At 45.7% G+C, this 22,946-nt stretch overlaps 1 protein-coding gene across 3 annotated transcripts in view; it reads left to right on the plus strand.

Annotated features, from left to right (window-relative positions):
- The window catches only part of LOC110297680 (zinc finger protein 568), a 42,348-nt gene extending 20,608 nt beyond the window's left edge, over window positions 1-21,740 (plus strand). For 2 of the 3 annotated variants that reach the window (XM_029479699.1, XM_029479700.1), the window contains 4 exons: window positions 7,660-7,709; window positions 8,927-9,050; window positions 10,875-10,970; window positions 15,561-21,740. In XM_029479699.1, the coding sequence (XP_029335559.1) occupies window positions 7,660-7,709; window positions 8,927-9,050; window positions 10,875-10,970; window positions 15,561-17,005 (1,715 nt within the window). In that variant the 3' untranslated portion in view covers window positions 17,006-21,740. The remainder of the gene's footprint in view (window positions 1-7,659; window positions 7,710-8,926; window positions 9,051-10,874; window positions 10,971-15,560) is intronic. The other variant, XM_021166586.2, reaches the window with a different exon arrangement.
- Window positions 21,741-22,946: the final 1,206 nt, after the last annotated feature.

A 22,946-nucleotide genomic window follows, 5' to 3' on the forward strand; every position in this document is an offset into this window, starting at 1 on the left:
GGCCAGCCTGGTCTACAAAGTGAGTTCCAGGACAGCCAGGACTATACAGAGAAACCCTGTCTCAAAAAACCAAAAAAAAAAAAAAAAAAAAAAGTGTGTGGTGTCTTTAGCACTAGGGATCTAGTAGCCAAGAGGGTAGCCAAGGACTACTACATCGATAGTCCATATTGATTTGATCACTTCTCCTGACTACCCTGCCACTCATTTGAAAGAAGGCTTCTCATGCCTACTACTCAGGAGCATTGTCAACCCAAGTGGTGTAACTCCCTTTAAGATATATATATATACATACACATACATATACGTGTGTGTAATAAGATACATATATATGATATGTATATACATACATTTACATGTATTGCATATAGTATAATTTTAGGTGAATATAAAATAGTGCTATTCCGTGAGGCTTTATCAGTGAGTTGGGTGTTATTTGTCCTTCCTCCACCCTATTTATTATAGCCAGGAAATAGAAACAGTCTAAATGTCCTTGAGCAGATGAGTGGATAATGAACATTCATTCCATTTACACAAGTGAATACTGTTCAGCTGTAAACTGTTTAGCTCATGGACTTTTAACAGATGGTATTGAATGAGGTAACCCAGACCCAGAAGGACAATCAGCACGCTTTCTCTCTCATCTGTAGTTCCTAGCTCCAAGTCCTCAGATGTGATATGTGATTCAGAGTAACCACAAAAACCAGGAAAGTGTAAAGGGATCACGGTGGACTGGCCAGGAGCTGGAGAGGGGAATCGCAGGACACAGGTGACATGAAGGGGGAGCCAGAAAGACTCCATTTTTGTTACATTTCTTGGAAGAGTGTTGACTTTTGTCCTCAAAAGCAGGACTTGGCTAAACGTAAAACCCAGTCTTACCTTTCCTGAAGTAGGCAATAGGAGAAATGAATTTTTCCATTCTTTAGACTTCTAGCTGTTAATTTCCCTGGCCTCCTTGGACTTCTAAGTATGTAAGGCTTGGGCATCTCTCAGAGATGTGAGATGGCTCAGCCAGCAAAGACACTTGTGCCAAGAAGGACACCAAGCGTCTTATCCCTGGGATCATATGAGGGAGGAGAGGGCTGACTCACAAGTTGCTTTACAGACTTGTGTATTGAATCTGTATCTCCTATTTTAATCCTTTTATAATTCTTCTGTAGTTAGCTATTCTTTCCCTTGTTTTTCTGTCCTTTTTTATTATTAGCATTGAAGTCTCTACTAAAACATGTGTGAGCTCGGAGATTTCCTCAAGAAGCTTGAGTTTTAGCTCTATGCCCACAAAGGCAGTCTTTGCTTCTTTTGTAGTATTTCTAATTGTGGCATTGAGTCCTGTTTTATTACTTTTTAGAATTTTTATCCTCCACCCCCTTCCCACTAAGCCTTTTGCATGTGACTCTATTTTAAATCCCATCTGTTCAACTACAATTGTCTTATCATACCTGAGTCGGTTTCTTGTCTCAACTATGGTGTTTCATTTTTACTGCGCCTTGCAGTCTGTTTTTTATTGAAAAGTGGACATTTCTTGACAAAAGTAAATCTGGGAAGCAGAACTATAGTGACATAGTGGTCAGTGGTAGGCAGAAGGAAGGAAACGCTGGGAACCTTGTGTGGCATCTCTGTTCTGAAGTCTCTTCCCTCTTCCAGTGAGTCTCCCTGTTCTAGCACCTGATCCCTGTCGTCCAGTGAACTGCTGCTCTCAACTGTGAGCCTCACTAGTGCCTCTGAGTTTTTACCCTGTAAGTGAGCAGGGTGACTGGAGTGAACCCCCTTTTCAGGTCACTTAACCCCACTAGTTTAGGCTCTTGCATAGGCTCCTGGATTTGTCTTGTGAAGAACAGAGCATTCGGGGTGCATTTCAGAAGGTGGTTTTCCCCGCCTCCAGTCAGGTACAGTGGAGAATTTCTGTGGTCTCAACTAAGAACCTGGTGAGGCAGCTAGAGATGAGCCTGAAGCTCTTAGCAGGAAAGGCCTGCTCCCTGAGAGCCTGTGCCAAGACTCAAGGAGTGGGGCGGGAAGGTTGGAGAGAGAGAGAGAACAGACCTGTGATAACTACAATGTACTACTCCTTGGTACTGCCTGTTTGTGTCCTGCATGTACTGCTCGGTAGACAGCGGGCAAATCAGACATGCTGAGCAGCTTGGCATGTGTTTGCTGTGATTTGTTGCCAGGGAGGGCAACAGGTGCTATCGCTCAGGGTGCTGCGCTGGACAGGAGGAAATGGGTGCTCTCCAGTGCCCGTGGTACCATCCTCTACTTTTCTACTTGCCCCAGTTTGCAGGCTATCCATGGTCTCTGTTTGGTCTTAGTCACATGTACCACTTAGGAGTGATGCACAGTATATTCTGCTCTTCAGCCTTCTCCATCCTGAGTCTTGGGCACATTTTCTCAAGAATGTAGTGACCACAGTCTACTTGGGAAGATGTCAGGGCAACTGTGAAGAAAAAAACTGACCCAGTCGACTCTCTGGTCTGCCACAAGTGGCAGCTGCCTCTGTCAGTTACAGTTTGCAATTCATGCTTTTTTCCCCCCCAGCTTCTCAACCCTTCTGCATTGAAATGCTGAAACTTGAACTGCCAGATGCAACTGTAGTATTGCCTGAGGGTTTGTAGAGAAAGGGAGGGAAATTGCTGGGTGTAATGAATGTTTCAGCCACACAAACTGAGCAATCTCTTCATTCTTGCATTTAGCTTTCAGAATGCCCTTGGCATGCCAGTCTGTGTGATCGCACTAAATCCTGTTAAAACACTACAGGCCAACTTTATTAACCAAAATGGATAACACCCCCTTATATTTTAAATAAAATCCAGTTTGTTTATATATAAAAAGAAACTCCTGAAAGTGTGTGGCAGCGCTCTCCTGAGACTGGGACTCAGCGTTGCACAGGGGTGCCGGCTAGGAGCGCATCAGCGCTGGTGTGGGGTTTCCTACCCCATGCCTTGTGTTCTGTGGCTTCTGCTCTAGTCTGGTGTGAGGCTCGTGTCTGCCATGTCGCAGAACTGGGAGGAAGAGTTTCTCCTGGGCCGCACTGTTTGGGTGGGTCTAAGAAGATGCTACGGCGTCCAAGCTTTGTACACACAAAACAAGAAGTCAGCGTGTTAGCTGCTCTCTACTTTTTTTTTTTTTTTTTTCTGGTTTTTTCGAGACAGGGTTTCTCTGTGTAGCCCTGGCTGTCCTGGAACTCACTTTGTAGACCAGGCTGGCCTTGAATTCAGAAATCGGCCTGCCTCTGCCTCCCAAGTGCTGGGATCAAAGGTGTGCTCCACCACGCCCAGCTTTGCTGCTCTCTACTTTTGCTCTGAAATAGTCTCCATAGGTCAGGCTGTCATCCTCTCTCTTCTTAGTTCCTTACCAACCCTGGACTCCAGAAACTATACTGACTTCTTTAAAGACTAAAATTTTCCTTTTTAAAAATGAAAGCATTTACATAGACTTAAGTCTGCATCTTGATAAATTTACACAGAGACATATGTCTCTACTTTAGAAGAGATAATAGAATATCTAGTCTACTTTCCAACAGTGTCCTCTGCCCCTTTCCTCAGAAGACTCCAGTCTAAAGTCACCAGTTCTAACTTTCATCTTGGATTAGTTTGCACATTTTAGCCCTGCACATAAGTGGAAGCGGGCACCATCGGGGGCAGCTGCCTTTGTTTGCTCAGATCCTGGGAGCTTTCGCCACACTGCTGTCTCAGTAGCTTCTTTTTATTACAGTGTTCCCACAACTAACTTATCCAGTCACCTGTCAGTGAATAGTCCAACAGCTTCGAGTTTGGGGGCTGTCAGAAAGGAAGCAGCCATAGCATCCATATAAGACCGCATACAGAGAAGCATTTCGTCTCTCTCCTGACTAGATGAACAGAGAGGCAAGGGTCGCTGGGTAACGTGAGGCGTATGTTTATGAAAACTCATCATTTTTAGTGCTGTTAATTCCATCCTAATAGTTTCTTTGCTTAGTGCAGCGAGCCGTGGAAATGCAGGTCACAGTGGTAATTTTGACTGATGACTGCACCAGCGGATAACAGCTGGGTGTCAGCTGCGCAAAGCACCTGTGCCAGACCCACGGGAAGCTTCAGCAGCTGCCTCAGGAGCATAACTGACGCTGTTCCCATGGAACTAACCGGCGCTGCTTCTGCTCCAACTAAATTTAACAACTGAGCAACACAAAAGCCATTTACATTTACAAAGTGTGCCCAGGATAGTCTCTGTTAGTGAGCTTGGCAGGAGAGTGGTGCTTTCCCTGTTTTAGATTTCTTCCGCATGATTCACGATGCCTTGTTCTCTTCTTTTTATGTATGAGATTTATTAAAAGTTACTAACATCATAGAGGAGCAGACAGACACCAACATGATGGGGAGCGCTCAGCCCATGTCACAGCATGGCAGTCTGTCCCTTTTGTCAGTCTCAGAAGAAGGGGGGATTCTGTGACACATGTCTGATGGATGGGTTATCAGTAGTTTCAGTGAAGCTGTCTCTGTGACCTGGAGGCAGTCTTTGCCTGGAAGTGGGGAAGAGCAGGAATCTAGAAAAACAAGTTTGTAGAGGACCTTTAGACACTGGCGGGCCCCAGCTAACATTCTTGAGGGTTTGGGGGTTTTTTTGTTGTTGTTATTGATGGTGGTGGTGGTTTGTTTTTTTGTTTTTGTGTTTTGGTTTTTTACTTCTTTTTTAATTAGCCAGATGAAAGGAGAAGGAGGGGAGACACTTGTGGATTGAGTAGTTCTTTTCCTGCTGGGCAGAGGTGGATAAAGACTTATCCAAGAAGTCTTAGGACAGTCTCTAGTGTGGGAAATCCTAGCAGAGAAGGGTGCCATGGGGGAGGGGTCTCCACGCCTGCTGATATCTGCTAGCTTCCTAACCCTAAAATTTAAATTATGTCAGTGGACAGTGAGTCACCCTAGACAGTGACATGGGAATAGGCAATCAGTTACACATTGGAAGCAGCTGCTGCAGTAGCTTCTACTTCCAGCTAGAAATGGGACTTAGATGCACTTAGGGTTTCCACTCTTGCTACTAGGCACTGCAGGACGACTAAGGAGATTCAGATAGAGGGAGTTAGGCTGTAGGGCCATGTGCGTGAGGATGGGCAGTTTGAGGGACTGAGAACTTGGTACTTGTTTGTCCCCTAGTCTCGCCGAGGGAGCTGCAGGTGGAGGTGTGGCAAATTTCTCACACCAGGAGGAGCATGGCGGGTTCCGAAGCTTGCTTTTCTGGAGGCAGGCTCTGGCTGGGCAGCAAGTGTTCACTCCCACCCGCTTGGAAAAGGAGCAGGAAACGGGATCTCCAAACACAGAGAACATGGCTAATTAATTAGATCCGCTTGAGAAGGCTAACAAACAATCTTCATGAATCTTTAACTCCCTTCCTTGTATATGACAAATGTCACAGATGGTAAACCAAGGCAGAATGCATGTCCTTAGATTAAAGACAATAGTTTCTTATGCAAACCGGGAGGACACTGACCCAGTACTGGGATTTCCCAGAAAATTCCACTCTCAGTTTAGTCTCCAGAAGGCTGGAACTGTGGTAGCGCACACCTTTAGTCTCGGTACTCAGGAGGGAGAGGGAGGTGGATCTCTGTGAGTTTGAGGCCAGTCTGGTCTACAGAGTTACAGGACAGAAAAAAACAAGGAAGGGGGGTAGGCAGGGATGAGTTCTGATGCTGTCCCCACCTCAGAAGCTCCAGTGGTTTTTAAATTTTGGTCAACTGGCTGTAAGTTGAGGTACACATACCCTTTCCTCAGACTCAGTTACTTTGCTCAAGTAGCTCACAGAACTCAGACTAGGGGGAGATTAAAAATTGACAGAAATACAGCTTACTGGTTGGAATGATTGTGATTTCATGAAAACCTGGCTTGTGGCTGCACGAGGCAGTAGGGGTGTAGCGCTCTGGCTGGCTCTTGCTCAGTCTGGGTGACTTGGTGGGACATGGCAGCACTGAAAGGGGGGACAGGGGAGGTGATTGAGGAATCTGACCTCAGGAATGAAGATTTAGGCCACCCTGCTTGTTAAACTTAAGGACTGGTTGGTCCTTTAAATGCTTGTAGAAGCCCAGAATGTTGAAGTACAGTGGTAGAGAATAAATACATTCTTGAAAAGGAAGCTACAGTCTTCAAGCATAATATGTATCCATTACAAATGTAAAGGCTGCTATTAACTTTGTATATTTTATCTTGTTACATGTATTTATATATTATCTTTGTTTTTTAAATTTTTATTCTATATACAGATTTTTAGAACTTTTTTGTTTTTTGTTTTTGTTTTTGTTGTTGTTGTTTGGGGGGGTTCCTATTTTGTATTTTTTCGAGACAGGGTTTCTCTGTGTAGCCCTGGCTGTCCTGGAACTCACTTTGTAGACCAGGCTGGCCTCGAACTCAGAAATCCACCTGCCTCTGCCTCCCAAGTGCTGGGATTAAAGGCATGCGCCACCACTGCCTGGCATTTTTTGGTTTTTCAAGACAAGGTTTCTCTGTGTATTCCTGGATGTCCTGGAACTTACCCTGTAGACCAGGCTGACTTCTAACTCAGAGATCCACCTGCCTCTGCCTCCTGAGTGCTGGGATTAAGGGCATGCACCGGACACCCAGCTATGACATATTCTTTAGGTCATAGAGTGTTAAGTGTAGTGTACCTAAATTTGAAAAGTAATTAATATAGCCACTAATTAGCCAGTTAGTGTTGATAGCCAACTGTTAGGATTGTGCATCTTCTCATTTGCTTAGCTGCAAATTCCTAGGTAGGACTGAAGAGTTAAGTTGTCATAAGGGAGCGTAAACATGTCTGATGCTATAAAGGAACTGGGCAGCCAGAGGGAAAGGCTGCCAACTCCAGTTTATGTCCTGCTTGAAGGTTTAGTTACTCCTTGGTATGAACTGTGATTCGCCACTTAACAGCGGGTGTGATGTTAAGCTTAGTCAGTAGAGGGTGCAAGAGGGACACTGAAGAAAGAGCTCCATTTGGCTCTGCTTGTTGCATTTTCCGCTTCCTTGCTCCTATGTTAGAGACATTAGTAGGTGTGTATAAGGGACATTCCATGATGCCCAGCATCAGCTGTGGCCCAGTGAGCACAGTGGACTCTTGTCTTTGGGAGCTGGGTCTACACTGGCTGGAGTGTGACTGGCATGTCCTCCCGACTGTAGAAAGCCTTTGTAACTCCTGGTTACAAAGGGCCGCAGCTGCCAGCACTCTCTGCAAACGTCCTCATGCAGCTCTCCAGTGCTGTGACCGCTGTTCTCAGGCTAGCTCTAGCTCAAGGTGGGAGTTCTGGAACCCCTAGCGCTCCCATTCCTCATCTGTAGATGCCGAAGACTGAAGGACAGCAGTGCACACACTCTTAGGCAGTGTCTTAGAGCCACACTTGGGCTCACTGTGAAATGCTGGGGCTGAAGACAGTGGAGTAAGGTTCTCCCTCATCCACAGACTAATCAGACAAGCCCAGCCCTGCCCACCGTCTGAGATGGCTGAGATGGGACTTGTTAAACATGGTGGCTGCAGACCTTTGACACTCTGCCCCAGGATCCCAAGCTGGGTCATAAGGCCTCCTTTTTACTAAATGAACATAGTGAGGTCTGGGCCTCTCTGTCCTCTTGGGATAGGTGGGATGGTGCAGGGGAATGCTCTCTCTGAGCACAGTTTCCTAACCATTTCCCACCTCTTACTCTTTCCAAGAAGCCGCAAGAGGAAGAATGAAGAGTTTTGCCTTTAAGGACATGGCCAAGGTAAGCCGCATTTCCACTTTGCTCATGGAAAAACTTCTTGGTTTCTAAATGCTGCTGAAAATTGAGGAATCTTCTCGGGAGACTCAGGTGGTGTGGAAAAGAGAAAGCCATGTTCATGGAGTAGTTTTCCCACACCAGCCTAGGGTGGCTGCTTTGTACAAATAACATCTGTGTTGTCTACAACTTCCGTTTCCCAGGCTTTGTTCATTAGAAGAACAAAGTCTTGGCCGTGAACCTGATCAGTTAGCAGAATAAGGTTATTTCTGCCTAGTTTCTCTGTTGTCCCCTCTAGGGTCACTGTAGGGATGGCATTCTTGCTGAAAAGTTGTAACAGCCTAGGGTGTCTGCCTGGCCTCTTCAGTGCACTTTTCTACAAGATGGAAAACTTTGATTGCATTCTGTATGTACATTAGTAAAGAAGATTTCTGCAAAAAAAAAAAATAATAATAATAATTGAATTAATCAAGAACATTAGTCACCCAGAGACACTCAGTGCCTACTGATTTTGGAATCTTTTGTCTATGATTGGCCCCTTAAGTGTTTCCAGTGCATGATGGCACTGACAGAAGCCACCAGCTTACGCACTTGCTTTGTCACGGCGGCTTGAGGTTCTTCACAATATGATCTTATTCAATCCTAGTCACAACCCTGTGAGACAGCTATGACCATGTCATTGATTCTGCCACGTGTGCTTTTAAAAATAGGGTATCTTTATTTAGTCCTTGACAATGATGTCTGTTGATGACATGCATCCTCAGCGTTCCCTGCCGCCTCCTCCAGACAGCCCCAGCCTGGTCTACAGAGTGAGTCCCAGGACAGCCAGGGCTACACACAGAAACGCTCTCTCGAAAAACAAACAAACAAAAAAATTAAAGCACAGAGTTACAGCTAGGTTTAGAAAAGTGACCAGTTAGAAAAGTTTAACAAAGACATACATACAGACAGACACACACACACACACACACATGTTCTGCTGTGGAACATGGAGACAGTGACCAGAGGATGCTGTACTTGCATGTACAATGACATTCCGTTGAGAAACACCATGTCATAGACTTGATGCAAAGTGCCAAGGAGCAGGCATGTTGAGAGCCCACATGGGCACCTCTGTTTCCACACTGGCCTGGCTGTGTGGAAGGGTGCAGGTGTTTGGGGACTGTCTTCTCTGATGTCATCTGTCTTAGTTTCACACATGGCTTGTCTGCATGTGGTTTCAGGATCTGAGGTTCGAGGATGTGGTCATTTACTTCTCTCTGGAGGAGTGGGAGCGCTTGGGCCATTCCCACAGGAATCTGTACCGCGCTGTGATGTTGGATAACTACAGCAACCTGCTGTCACTGAGTAAGCGCACCCCCCACTGAAGTTCAGAAATGCCTGCTGTGATTGTCATGTCCTTTATGGAGAACGTTGACTTTATTATTATTATTATTATCATTATGAGTATGTGTATGGATCTTTTGCCTATATGTATGTCTGTGTTTCACTTGCATGCCTCGTACCCATGGAAACCAGAAGAGGGCATTAGGTCCCCTAGAATTTGAGTTACAGTCAGTCATGAGCCACCATGTGGCTTTTGAGGCGTGAACTCCAGTCCTCCTCAGGAGCAGCCAGTGCTCTTAACTTCTGAGCCATCTCTCCAGCACCTATAGATTTGTTTTGTTTGAGACAAAGTGCTGTGTAACTCAGGGTGACCTTAAACTGACAATTCTCCTGCCTCAGCTTTATAGGTGCTGGGGAAATAGGCCTGCACCACTACAAGCGTTTGCTGAGGGTTTCATGAACACCTTTCAAGCTCTGGTTAAATCAGTGACGTTACCCATGTGCACCTGCACACACGCACAAGCATGTCATCTCTCCCAGTGCTTTAATGTTCCCTCACCTTGATCCTTAGACATGAGATTTCTCTTTATTACTCTAGTTATTGGCGTGGGGGATGGCATGCACATAGAGGCCAGAGGACAGCTCTGGCATGGGTCCTCTCCATCCATTTTACCCATTGAGCCATCTTACTGGCCCAGTTTCTCCCTCCCACCTCTATACACTGCCCCCCTCCCGCTCTCTCTCTCTCATTATTAAACAGAGATTTATATTCATGCATTATACGCTGATCACATTTCCGCACAATCCAAATCCACATCCTTTTTTTCTGTCATTCGAAAACAAGCCGGGGCTTCAGAGACGGCTCAGTGGGTAAGAGCACTGAGTGCTCTTCCTTAGGTCCTGAGTTCAAATCCCAACAACCATATGGTGGCTCACAACCATCTGTAGTAAGATCTGACTCCCTCTTGTGGAGTGTCTGAAGACAGCTACAGTGTACTTACATATCATAAGTAAATAAATCTTTTTTGAAAGAAAGAAAGAACAAGCCAGGATAGGACTAAACAAATGGGAGTAGGGAGGCACAGATGTAAAAGCAGGAGAAACACATATTTATACATATAGACAACCAGTTGGAAACCATAGTATATACACAAAAGATCTGTTAATGTTTAAAAGAAAAAGAGAGAAAAGCTCAGACGATCAAGAGAGAAAACCTCCAACAATACTGTTGAGTTTGTTTGGACATCTGCTCTGAGCATGGGGCCTGCTGGTAAGTGTGGCCTCTATGCCCAGTGAGAGTCCTTTGGAGAGAATTTAACTTTCTCTTTGGGAGTGTCAGTTGGAGAGACTAGCCTCTGTGTTAAGAGTGGGACTTCTGGCTGAGACCCGGTTTCTCTCTTGGCAAACATGGACTTAATTTCTACTACGTAGCCCAGGCTTGCCTTAAACCCACAGAGTTTTACCTACCTCTGCCTCTAGAGTGCTAGGTGTAATGAAATATGGTGGGGTACCTGCCGGGCCCATGCCGAGGTGTGCCCGAGTAATTATGCCGGGCACCAGATCGGGTGTAAGGGGGTTCATTTGAGGGGAGGGAGGGCCTAGAGAAAGGGTAGAGGCAGACAGATGGGAGCAGAGCCATGAGGGCAAAGAAGGGGGAGTGGGGGGACAGAGAGAGGGAGGCTGCGACTGCCCTGGGGACACAGAGAGAGAACTGGAGTGACAAAGTCCTTTTATGTGATGGCAGTAGGTAATGACTTGAACCATAGCCTACAAGCCAACACTAGGACTAAAGGCATACGGCAACTCTGACATGCACAATAAGTTTTCCCTTTTGTCTTTGGACAGGTCTTGCTGATACTAAGCCACGTGTGGTCTCCCTTCTAGAACAGGGCAAAGAGCCCTGGATGGTTATGAGGAATGAGACAAAAATTTGGCATCCTGGTAAGTGTTGGCCCATGGGACTGGGGAGACCAGGGCAGATTGTCACCCAGGCCGTTTGAGCAGGTAGCACTCTGAGGTGCTGCTGGGAAAGCTCCCTGTAGGCAGAGCCTGAGGTCTGCGGGAAGGGCGTCTTAGCACAAGGCTCTGAGTCTGAATCGGACTCCCCCACTCTCTCACCAGAATTCTCTCACAGCTTCTGCTCTCTCCAGAGAAGAACCCATGACAAGCAGTTTATCTGTATTTTGAGTCTAGTTTTCTCTAGGCTTTTTGGGTTTTTTGTTTGTTTGTTTTTTGTTTTTTTGATATAGAGTTTCTCTGTGCTGGAACTTGCTCTGTAGACCAGGTTGGCCTCAAATTCACAGAGATCCTCCTGCCTCTGCCTCCCAGTACTGAGATCAAAGGCATTTGCCACCACTGCCCAGCTCTCTTGGCTTTTTTAAACACCTTCATTGAAATACAACTCGAAGATCACAAAACTCATCCATGTAAAGTATGTGGAGGGGTAGCTTTAGTGTCTGTGGACTTGGGTATCCATCACAGCTGTCAAATTAAAAGGTATTTTCACCACAGCCATATTTGATAGAGTCTGTCCACACCCAGCATAAACAGCCCTGTGAGGATAGGTGTGCCTGCTGGGCATTTCACGTTAGTGTTGTCAAGCAGGGTGTGGCTCACTTTCATGCTGATACAATGCAACAATGTTGTCCCTTTTGTCACTTAGGATCATTGTCATTAAAAGGTTTTAGAATTCTTGTGTAAAAGCACGCATCGGAAGAAAGCTATGGATAATACTGGCCTTTGAACTAGCTGAGAAATGCTCCTTCCTTTTCTGACTTCTGAGAATATATATTTAAAAAAAAAAAAAGCAGAATTTGTGTTAAAAGCTAAGAGCTACCTCAAGTCCTCACAAGAAAGAGAGCTCACAAAAATGCCAGGCATGGTGATATGTGCAATGTATTCCTGGCCTGGGGGAGACAGACAGGAGGCTTACTGGGGCTCACTAGCAGCCAGAGCTGCAGGCTACCGAGAGACTGTCTCAAGGAGGTAGGTGGTGTTCCTAAGGAGGACACTGAAGGCTGTCCCCTGGCCTCTGTGTGCATATGTACAGGTACACATGCACTCACTCACACACATGCACGCACAGAGGAAAAAGAATTTATGCTCAATGTCTTCGATGGTAGATTTCAATAGTGAAACCTTTTAGGTTTAGGTTTTTTGTAGGCAAATGAAAAGTGAGAACATGACCGCTCCTAGGTGTGGTGAGGGGAAGGTTTGTATTGTAGATACACAGGAGAGCACAGCCAGAGGTGGCTGGAAGGAGCACACTGAACCCCAGGCCATGAAAGAAGGGAGCCAGGGAGAGGAAGACAAAGAGGAGAGAAAGAGCAGGGAAGAGGACTAGGAGCCAAGAGCCAGGCGACCATGGGAACAAAAGCACCAGAGAACACGTAGCCAAGATGGCCAGGCTGTGTGGGAGAGGAGAAGCTGGGCGAAGGCAGCAGAGCTCCGTCAGAGAGGGTTAGAGCAGAGGGCAGGGCCTGCCAGTCAGGGTGACCTGCAGAGCTGAGAGATAGTGGGAGGTGTGTTAGATAGTCACCTCAGTTAACCATTTGTACTGAGTTTCTCTGAGCCCTAACAATGGGAAAAATCTTTTACATTTGTGTTTATTTATGTGCATAAGGCCTGCACTGAGCCATCTCTATAGCCCCACTTCGTGTTGTCCTATTGCAGATTTAACAGTGAACAGGAAGGGCCCCATCCAATCAGATTGATTGTATGATCTAGTACGAGGAAAAAGAATATATATACTATTTAAGAGGCAATAAAACATTGATGTAGTTGTGTTTTAAATCAGAGAAAAATGAGGTATCGCTCCATTATATATTGTATTATATCATATTGGGATGGTTGTCTAAGGAAGGACATGGATGGAGCAAGGGAACCTGAGAGAGACAGGGACCTGATGGAGAAGGGTCCAGGAGAGAAAGAGAGGGTCAGGGAGGTGAGAACAGCAGTGTGAGGAGGATGTGAGCTTAATGAGCATCGGCGAGGAGCTGATGGAGGGTCTAGGACGATCAGGTAGGTGATCCAGACACTGTCAGGCAGCAGCTTGTAGTACAGGGGCCAGAGCTGTGGAGGTCCAGCTTTACCCCCACAACATTCATGCCATGAGGATGGATGGGTGTAGGTTTGCCACTCATACCTTTCAAGCAGCAGGTGCAGTCACACTGAATTGCAAGGCTGTCTGGGAAGGGCAGTGTTCATCTGTATCACTGTTGCCAAGCTGTAATCGCATATCATTCCAAGAGGAGAAAGCAGAAATGGAGTAAGACTCAGCCCCCAGCCCTTTACCAGTACCGTTCAAATGAGAAAAGAGCTGCGTCTAGCCAAGGAACCAGGTAGAAGGGGTAGACTGCTAAGAGGAGTGTCCAAGTAGTTCACAGAGGCCTGAGAACAACAGCCTTAGCTTCAGAATGAGATGCATGGGACGGGAATCAGGGACTAACACAGGAGGTCAAGTAGGAGAAGGAGGGGGCGCACACACTGTGAGGACACATCTGTGAGGAAATGCCATGATAAAACCCATGAACACTGGTGTTAGAAAAAAGATGTGGTGTGCTGGCTCACAACTTTAATCCCTGCACTCAGGAGGCAGACAGGTGGTTCTCTGAGTTTGAGGCCAGCCTGGTCTACAGAGTTCCAGGACAGCCAGGGCCACACAGAGAAACCCTGTCTGGGGGCCATGGGGACAACTGGTAGCTAAGAGAGTAGCTGAGAGGATTAACTATTGGAATTTGGCTACATCAAAGTTACATGAGGCAATCAAAACCAGTTACAGAGGGGTAATAGTGACTTTTTTTCTCTCCTGAATTTTTTTTATTAGATATTTTCTTTATTTACATTTCAAATGTTATCCCCTTTCCTGGTTTCCCCTCCGAAAACCCCTGTCCCATCCCCCATCTCCCTGTTCACCAATCCACCCATCCCTGCTTCCCTGACCTGGCATTTCCCTACACTGGGGCATCAAGCCTTCTCAGGACCAAGGGATTCTCCTCCCTTGATGTCCAACAAGGCCATCCTTTGCTACATATGCGGCTGGAGCGATGGGTCCCTTTGTGTATACTCTTTGGTTGGTGGTTTAGTCCCTGGAGCTCTGGGGTTACTGGTTGGTTCATATTGTTGTTTCTTCTATGGGGCTGCAAGCTCCTTCAGCTCCTTCAGTCCTTTCTGTAACTCCTCCATTGGGGACCTTGTGTTCAGTCCAATGGTTAGCTGAGAGCATCCACTTCTGTATTTGTCAGGCAGTGGCAGAGCCTCTCAGGAGACAGCTATATCAGGCTCCTGTCAGCAAGTACTTGTTGGCATCCACAACAGTGTCTGGGTTTGGTGGATAGTAACAAAATTTATCGGAGAGATTTTTTTAAGAGCAGAAACCATGAAAAATAAGTTAGAAAAACATGAAAATTACTTAGCATCGTGACGGATGCAGAATAAGGCAAATAGAACACAATGCGTACTGTACAATCTAGATAATGGAATGAAGTTTGCTTCTTCTGTATGTTTGAAATTGCTCAGAGTACTGGGAAGTCTGAGAGGATGCATAATAAATGTGCGATATGCAAACAGAGTAGATAGCATGATGAACTCCCTGTCCTGTAAAGGCTCACACGTAGCTGGGACTGGGAGCCAGAGCAGAGCAACCAAGTGAGCCGGATTAAGATCTTAGGCAAGCTATTTGCCAGCATATTCTAAAGGGATGCCATGCTTCACAATGAAGAGTGCACAATTGGTCAGAGAGCTGGAATGGAATTAGCTAAGAGAGACAGGTAAAGGTTAGAAACAGGTAGTGAAGGGCAGATTCCCAAAAGGTGCTTTTTCGTGTGTGTGTGTGTGTGTGTGTGTGTGTGTGTGTGTGTGTGTGCACCACATGCATGCTTATGAAAGCCAGTGAGTCAGCCATTGGAGTTAGAGTGCTGAGAAGCAAATGCAGGTCCTCTATAAGAGCAGCAAGAGTTCCCATCTGCTCAGCCCGCTCCCCAGCTCCATTAAGATACTATTTAGATTTATTTATTTTATGTGTGTAGGTGTCTTTGCCTGCATGTATATATGTGTACCTCTTAGATGCCTGGTGCCCATAAAAGTCAGAAGAGAGGGTATTGGTATTCCTAGCTCTGGAATTATGGATGGAATTGAACCCAAGTCCCCTACAAAAGCAGCAAATATTCATAACTCAAGCCATTTCTCCAGCAATAAGTTTATTTTTAATTTTGAGAACTGAACATCTGCATGCGGTCTGGGACTAGAGCTGGGAGCTGTTGTTGACTGCCCATTGTTTATGTTCTCTGTTTGCTTGGCCGTTTTGGACTCTATGGAGTTCCTGTGTGACTTGGTATCCATTGGAGTACACAGAACATGACCTTGCCTGTCCTTTGTAGGCTCTCATCACGATCTCTCAGCTCACACCCTCCCTCTATCCATTCCAATGTTGTGTTATAAGTTGTTTGAATTATCATTGTCTCTAGTTGTCACTTCTAACAATATTCCCTTCTGAATCGTGAAATAACCTTCCACTTTGTTACTGTCTTACAGATTGGGAGTCTAGGACAGAAGCCAAGGACTTCCTTCCAAAGGACAGTTCCAAAATTAAAACATTGCAAGAAAAGATGGCAAAAAAACACACATGCCCCACCCTTGAGGACAGCAGGACCAGAGGGGACAGAGAAGTCACATGTGAGCTGGAGGGTCAACAGGTCCATCAGGAGGGACACTTGAGGCAAGCTGCAGTAACCTCTGTCGAGAGACCTGATTCTGTCCAGTGCACAGCCCGTAGGGAGGCTCACCCTGGAGGAAAACCCTGCAGCTATGAGAAATGTCAGAAAACGTCCCTGTGCCAGGCACCTCCCATTGAACGTGAGCAACTTCACAGTAAGACAAAGGCCAGTGAGCATGCACAGCATGGCAAGGTCTTTAATAGCTGCACGTCAGACACGGCTGTTCATCAGAGACCTCAGGAAAGCAGAAAAGACAGTGAGAGGAAGAAAAGTGCCCTTGCTGGTGGTTCTGACACCTCGAAACCTCAGAGCGCTCAGGGGAGTGAGAGGCCGCATAAGTGTAAGGAATGCGGGAAGGCATTCCACACTCCCTCCCAGCTCAGTCACCATCAAAAGCTGCATGTGGGTGAGAAGCCCTACAAGTGCCAGGAGTGTGGGAAGGCTTTCCCATCTAACGCCCAGCTTAGTCTTCACCATAGAGTTCACACTGATGAGAAGTGCTTTGAATGCAAGGAGTGCGGGAAAGCCTTCATGCGCCCATCACACCTGCTCCGGCACCAGCGCATCCACACTGGGGAGAAGCCTCACAAGTGCAAGGAGTGCGGGAAGGCCTTCCGCTACGACACACAGCTCAGCCTGCACCTGCTCACGCATGCTGGGGCACGGCGCTTTGAGTGTAAGGACTGTGACAAGGTGTATAGCTGTGCCTCCCAGCTCACTCTCCACCAGATGTCACACACTGGGGAGAAGCCCCACAAGTGTAAGGAGTGTGGAAAAGGCTTCATCTCTGACTCACACCTTCTTCGCCATCAGAGTGTTCACACTGGTGAGACGCCCTATAAGTGTAAGGAATGTGGTAAAGGCTTCCGTCGTGGTTCAGAACTTGCCCGACATCAGAGAGCCCATTCTGGCGATAAACCCTACAAGTGTAAGGAGTGTGGAAAGTCCTTCACTTGCACCACAGAGCTCTTTAGACATCAGAAAGTTCACACTGGTGATAGACCCCACAAATGCAAGGAGTGCGGGAAGGCCTTCATCCGAAGATCAGAGCTGACACATCATGAAAGAAGCCACAGTGGTGAGAAACCCTATGAGTGTAAAGAGTGTGGAAAGACCTTCGGCCGAGGCTCAGAGCTCAGTCGACACCAGAAAATCCACACCGGTGAGAAGCCCTATAAGTGTCAGCAATGTGGGAAGGCCTTTATTCGTGGCTCTCACCTTACCCAACATCAGAGGACTCATACAGGACGGAGGAGTGAATGAGTTGCCATCCGAAAATCCATACAGTTTAAAAACCCTGTAGTGGATAACAATGTGGGAGGACAACGAGATACAGGGTTTCCCATCGGTGCTAGAATTCATACTCAAAAGACCCGTTAGGTCCAGAAGCAATGGAACACGTGTTACGAGAAAGAACCTTATAACTCCAGAAATTGGAGGGGACTTACTTGTTTCAGAATTTATCATAAGGCTTTAGTTGATGAAAAACTGTTAAGTTCCATGAATGTAAAGGAAGGAGGAACGCCTCTCAGTGGCCTGGAGCCAAACAAGCAGGCCTCGGGATTCATAACAGGGACAAGCTGAGGAGGGCAGTGAGCATGTCCGAGAGATTAGCAGTTGGAATCTTTCCACACCCACACCCGGGCCAGCCCTCCGAGGAGAGAAGTCAGTCGTTATACTGCGAGATCTCTCTGTCATACCTCAGGCCGCACTTCTGCTAAAACGCGGCACACTCGCCATTCATCCCACTCTACGCTCATGAGATGTTTGCTGCTTTATAAAGCCATTTGGACTGCGGAGTGTGGAAAGGACATGCTAACTTTTTACGTGTCCTCATGATTCAGGGCAGGTTATTTACCAACTGTTCTTCTGTGAGGTAGCAGTGTGAGCCCCATGTTTCTCGTTACGCTTTGAGGATGTGTGTAGTTTGTGGAATAGCATCCAGCTAGCATCTAAAGTGTGCCAAGTGCAGCAGGCATGCTGTTCCACATCTGCAATATAAGCATCTGAAGCCAAAGGTAGGAGGGAGGATCACAAGTTGAGGCTAGCTTGGAGACTCTCTAGTAAAACAGACAGACAGACAAAAAATTATAACAGATATAGCTGCTTTCTTTGTTATTTTCACAATAGTGAACTTTTACATAACAGTCTTAAAGAGGAAAGCCTTACGTGTCCAGTGACTGGAGGGACATCTTGCCTCGTCTCTTTGACTGTTACAGAATTCTTATGAAGAAAGACTTAAAGCTTTCGTTCTTAGTTTACCCTTCTGCTGGTCAGAACTGGAATGTGGTGAGGTCAGTGTGAGAAGGGGCTGGGGGGAATTACTAAAGCCTCTGTGAGCGAGGAATGGTGCTACATATATCCAGTAATCCCAGCCCTCGGGAGGGAAGGACAGGACAGGGATTCAAGTCCATCCTGGTCTACCTAGTTAGTTAGGGGGTAGCCTGGACAACATGTGTTGCAGTCTCAGAACTTTCATAAGCAAAAGCCATGCCATGATCCGTGCACTAGAGAACTGGAAATCAGTAAAGTTTTAGCTAAGACCCAAGCCTCCTTAGGGAGTGTTAAATGCCTATATAAAGACATCTATATCTATATCTAAAGGTCCAATAGGAGCGGTAGCGCACACCTTTCATCCCAGCACTTGGGAGGCAGAGGCAGGCGGATTTCTGAGTTCAAAGCCAGCTAGGACTATACAGAGAAACCCTGTCTTGAAAAACCAAAAAAGAAAGAAAAAAGAAATTTGTACACTGTGACTGAAACTATACTCTGAGGAAAATGAGCTTCCCTTCATCGTTGTAAACAGTGGGGGTTGGAAGGTCTAGGACTCTGTGTTTATTGCTTATACCGTACAGTTACAGTGCCTAGTCCTGGTAATTCCCAGTGAGTATTCTAAGTAACAGAAGAGCAAATAAATACTCAGCTCCAACAGAAAAGAAACTAACAAAATTCAGCTTGGCAAAACTAAACCTTGGAATAGATGAGACGCACACAGTGTTGTACAGGAGGGAGATGAGGCTCTTATGAACCAAGGCTTGAATGAGCAGAGCATAGGTTCTACCTGTCGACAGATGTTAGCCATTCTCCTGCAGTGTTACGGCACTGTGACTGGTTCTGGCTGTGCCCTTGGTCTCATGTGTGACTGACTGGGCAGTAGACCATCATGGGCTTAGTAACAAGATCCAGGGACATGGTCTTCCCAGCTTCAGGGAGCACCTGTGTGTGTGGCATCTGTGCCACCAGGTGGTGCCTGCTTTCTGAGGCTGAGACTGCCATAGAACACACATTGTCACTGACATTGTGGTGTCATGGAACCATGATCTCTCCTTCTCCTGGACCTACAGAATAAGAAATGCAGACACTGAAAATTAATACTCAATTCTTTACAGTATACATAACACTGAGAAATTTAGCATTTAAAAATATTTTTACTCAGATATATTCAGCTTTAGTAACATATTTTTATGTTTATATTCTGCCTTTTACAGTATATCTGACATTGAAAAGCATTATTTTCCAAAGTATTTTCTTAGCCATATTATTGAAATATATATCAACTTCAATTTAGTAAGATGTAGTATATTTACTTAGAGTATTTGATAGTGTGTTTTTATATCCTGCTTTTTATAGTGTATCTTAAATCCTAGAAAAGTATTTTCCTGAATGAAGTTAAAGCCAAGGAGAAGCTGCTTAAGGAACTACACTCATTCCCCTAACACTGAGCCACTTGACAGCTGAGACACCGTCTACCTCTTCAGTGTGGAAAAGGGCAGCAGCATCTAAAATCGCGTCGGCTAGTTGCCAGTCCACCGTCCTTAGAGGACTTTGTGATTACAGCAGCCCAGTAAGTGAGCAGCGTGGTGCTTTGTGCAAAGGACTTTGGTTGAGGTGCTAATGAGTGAGTGAGAGAGGACTATGCAGTCACTTGAGACTAGCAGAGCCTGCTGTGACGGTCCTTGTCCTTCCTCTTGGTCTGCTATCTCCTGGAGCTCATCTGCCCCACCCTGCTCCATCATCTCAATGAGGGGAAGCTGCTAATTACTAAACAGGCTCCTGCAGAACAGTTATGACAGAGGTCAGGCAGCATGTGGACATGGGTGCAATACGTGTGGAGGCCAGCAGTCAGGCTAAGGGGTCCTGCCTCAGGAGCCTTTTGCTTCAGTTTTCTGATGCAGGGTCTCACAAGGAGCTGGGACTTACCCATTAGGCTCAGCTAACTGGCCAGCGAACCCCAGGGATCCACTTGGCTGTCTCCCTAGCACTGAATTAAACGCAGGTGCACACATCACCTGGCTTTTTTTTTTTTTATGTGGGTTTTGGGGGTGTTTGGAGGTCAGGTCCTCAGCTTGCACAGCAGGTGCCTTACTGACTGATCCAGCATCCCACTGGCCAAAGACTTTTTAAAGGGCAGAAATGATAACTGGGTTTTAATCTGCACTGGTATATTAATAAGCCTATATAAAAATTTTAACTATTCTTCTAAGAGGAGAACTTGCACATTTTATAGGAATTAAATAAATAGAATTTTTTAGAGGGTGCTTTTAGTACTGATTTCAGACTTGGATAGCTTTTTAATTTTCTGCTCCTATATACTTATTTGTTAGACTTGAATGTCCTCTGACAAGTGTATGCATCATGATGCACCTAAAACCAAAAATATCCTACAGTGATTTATTTAGAAAATGACATGTGCACACTGTTAAATGCTAATAGTGGATGCTGCGCTGCCGTTCTCTCTGGTTGAGTTGCACACGCAAGCTTAGATGTCTTGGTAACAGGTTAGGTGAGGAAGAGTGTATTGCGTGGGATTGTGCGCACACAGGGATGCAGGCTCCTTTTCTCACGTGGTAATGTCCGAAGGAGGGCGTTCTCGTCACTACTCAAAGCTCTAACGATCTCACATACCATAGACAAGCCGTGTGTGTGCAGCCTCTTCTTCCCAGCAAACGTTAGCTTCACCATCAGCAGTGTGAGTTCAGGACACAAGCATTACCTCAGGTTGCTGCCTCTGTTTCCATAGGGCAGCTACTTTCCTGCCTTAGCATAGTAGACTTAAAATGTACTCGGTGCTTTATTGTTTCCATGTGAGCTCACCGCCATCTCAGCAGGAACCAGTGTGTGTTTCTCAGCTGTGTTAACCAGGGCTGAAAATGTGCCTTCCGTTTGCACTTCCTTGACTGCAGGGAGGTAGAACATCTCCCTGGCCTGCAGGTCATTTGAGCTTTGTTTCTGTGAATTGCACATTGCTATCAGTCTCACTTTGTAACACACCTAGGAGATCATATTACACATGGGCAATTTGTTGTCTTCATCTAGAATATGTCATTTGCCCTCTTTCTGTCAAAATAGTTACCCAGTGTTGTTTTATGAAGGGCCAGACGGTGAGTCTTTCAGACTGGGCCTGCTTTTATGCAGCCTTGGCCGTGCAGAGGTGCCTCCTGGGTACGCCAGTGCTTCTCAGCCACTTCTGCCACAGCCCCAGTAGACATTTGCCAATGTCCACAGGCATTTTTTTGTCACTTTAAAAATGACTGCTGCTTATGTCTAGTGGGCAGAGGCCAGAGATGCTTCTCAGTGTCCTGGGGTGCACAGCCCCCCAAAAATGATGTCACGCTCCAAAATGACCTTAGGTTTCTGGCCAGAACAGAATGGGATACCACTGTGTAGCAATAAAACATTCACAGAAACAAGCAGCTGGCCACATCGAGCCTGCAAGTGTGCCTTCCCACCTGTTTTAAGTAGCATTTATCTGTATTATTAGTTTTGTTTCTGAAATCTCTTTTACCTCAAGTAGTTTTCCATGTTTTATGGCTTTACTCTTCCTGCTAGGAAGGCAGAGAATCAGTAGCCCGTGTGTAACATCAGCCCATTATTTCTAAAGTGTGGGTTTGTGTTTGCTTGGTTTGGGTTGAGATTTTATAAAATAAAGTAAATCATTTCAGAAAAGTACGGTCAAGACTCACTTTCTTTTGTGAAGCCATTTCCTGTGCCTGCGGAGGGCATAGCCAAGGACACTGGTGTCTGTAAAACCACACTCAGATTACACGTGGGTAATGTATAGTCTGTTAGACTTACATCTTCTTGTAGCTATAGTCTGTTAGACTTACATCCTCTTGTAGCTCCGTCAACAGTGTGTGGAATTGCCAAGGACAGACCTAATTCTTGGTGTCCCTGCTCTTTTCCATTTTATTTTATTTTATTATTATTTTTTTTTAGTGAGATAACTATATGTTAGAACTTTCTAAAAGTGTTAAATGTCAGGTTCACATATAAACATATATGTTTCTTTTTTTTTCTTTTCCATTTTATGTGTTAGATTCATTGAGAGAACAGAAGCAGATAACACCTATATATAAGCACCGAAGGATGTAATAAAGATTTTCCATTTTAAGGCCATTCAGCCAAACCAAGGAGTCATGCTTATAAGCTGTACAACCTAGAAAGTATAAAAGCTACTGGCCTGATGCACTGCGGCATGGTTAGGAAGTACCACACTTCACTATTACCCAGGGTGACAGGTGAGAGGCTGGAGACCCTCATGACCACCTCGGGGAGCACACGTCTGCTGCCCTGGTGCATGCCAGCTGGAGAATTGAGGTGGTGTCTGAAAACCAGTGAAGTCCCAACAAAAGATGTTTAGGACCCAAGTAAGGCCTACAGGGTGTTGCAAAATTTGCCATGGAAGTTGCAGATCCATTGAGGGGGCCTAGGGTGCACAGGCACAGAGAGTTCCACAGCCTCAGCACATGCTATAGACCAGACATGAGACCAAAGATGAACACGACCACAGGAAACTAGGGCTAGAATTCTGGCCCTAAATACCAGTGCCTCAGAGGAGAACACCTCAGCCCCGTGACTCAAGTCCATATAGTGCACACACCACTGGAAAGCCAGAAGATTCACTCCAGATGGATAAGTCCCATAGCAGAAACACAGAAAACAAGGTAATATGTCTTCCCAAAAAATTACCACACATATACTGGTGGCTCCCAGTGAAAACATTTGGAAGAACTTGACATAGTTATAAATTACTCTTTTAACTCAAAAAAGACATGAATGTACTCTGTCAGAATGAAGACAGAAAATAAGGAAATCAATCCAAAACAGAATAGGATTCAATAAAATATAATTAGGAAAAACCAAACTAGGGGTTGAAAAGATGGCTCAGTAGCTAAGAGCACTGGTTCCTATTCCAGATGACCTG

This window comes from Mus caroli, chromosome 7 (genome assembly GCF_900094665.2).
Source record: "Mus caroli chromosome 7, CAROLI_EIJ_v1.1, whole genome shotgun sequence".
Taxonomy (NCBI): domain Eukaryota; kingdom Metazoa; phylum Chordata; class Mammalia; order Rodentia; family Muridae; genus Mus; species Mus caroli.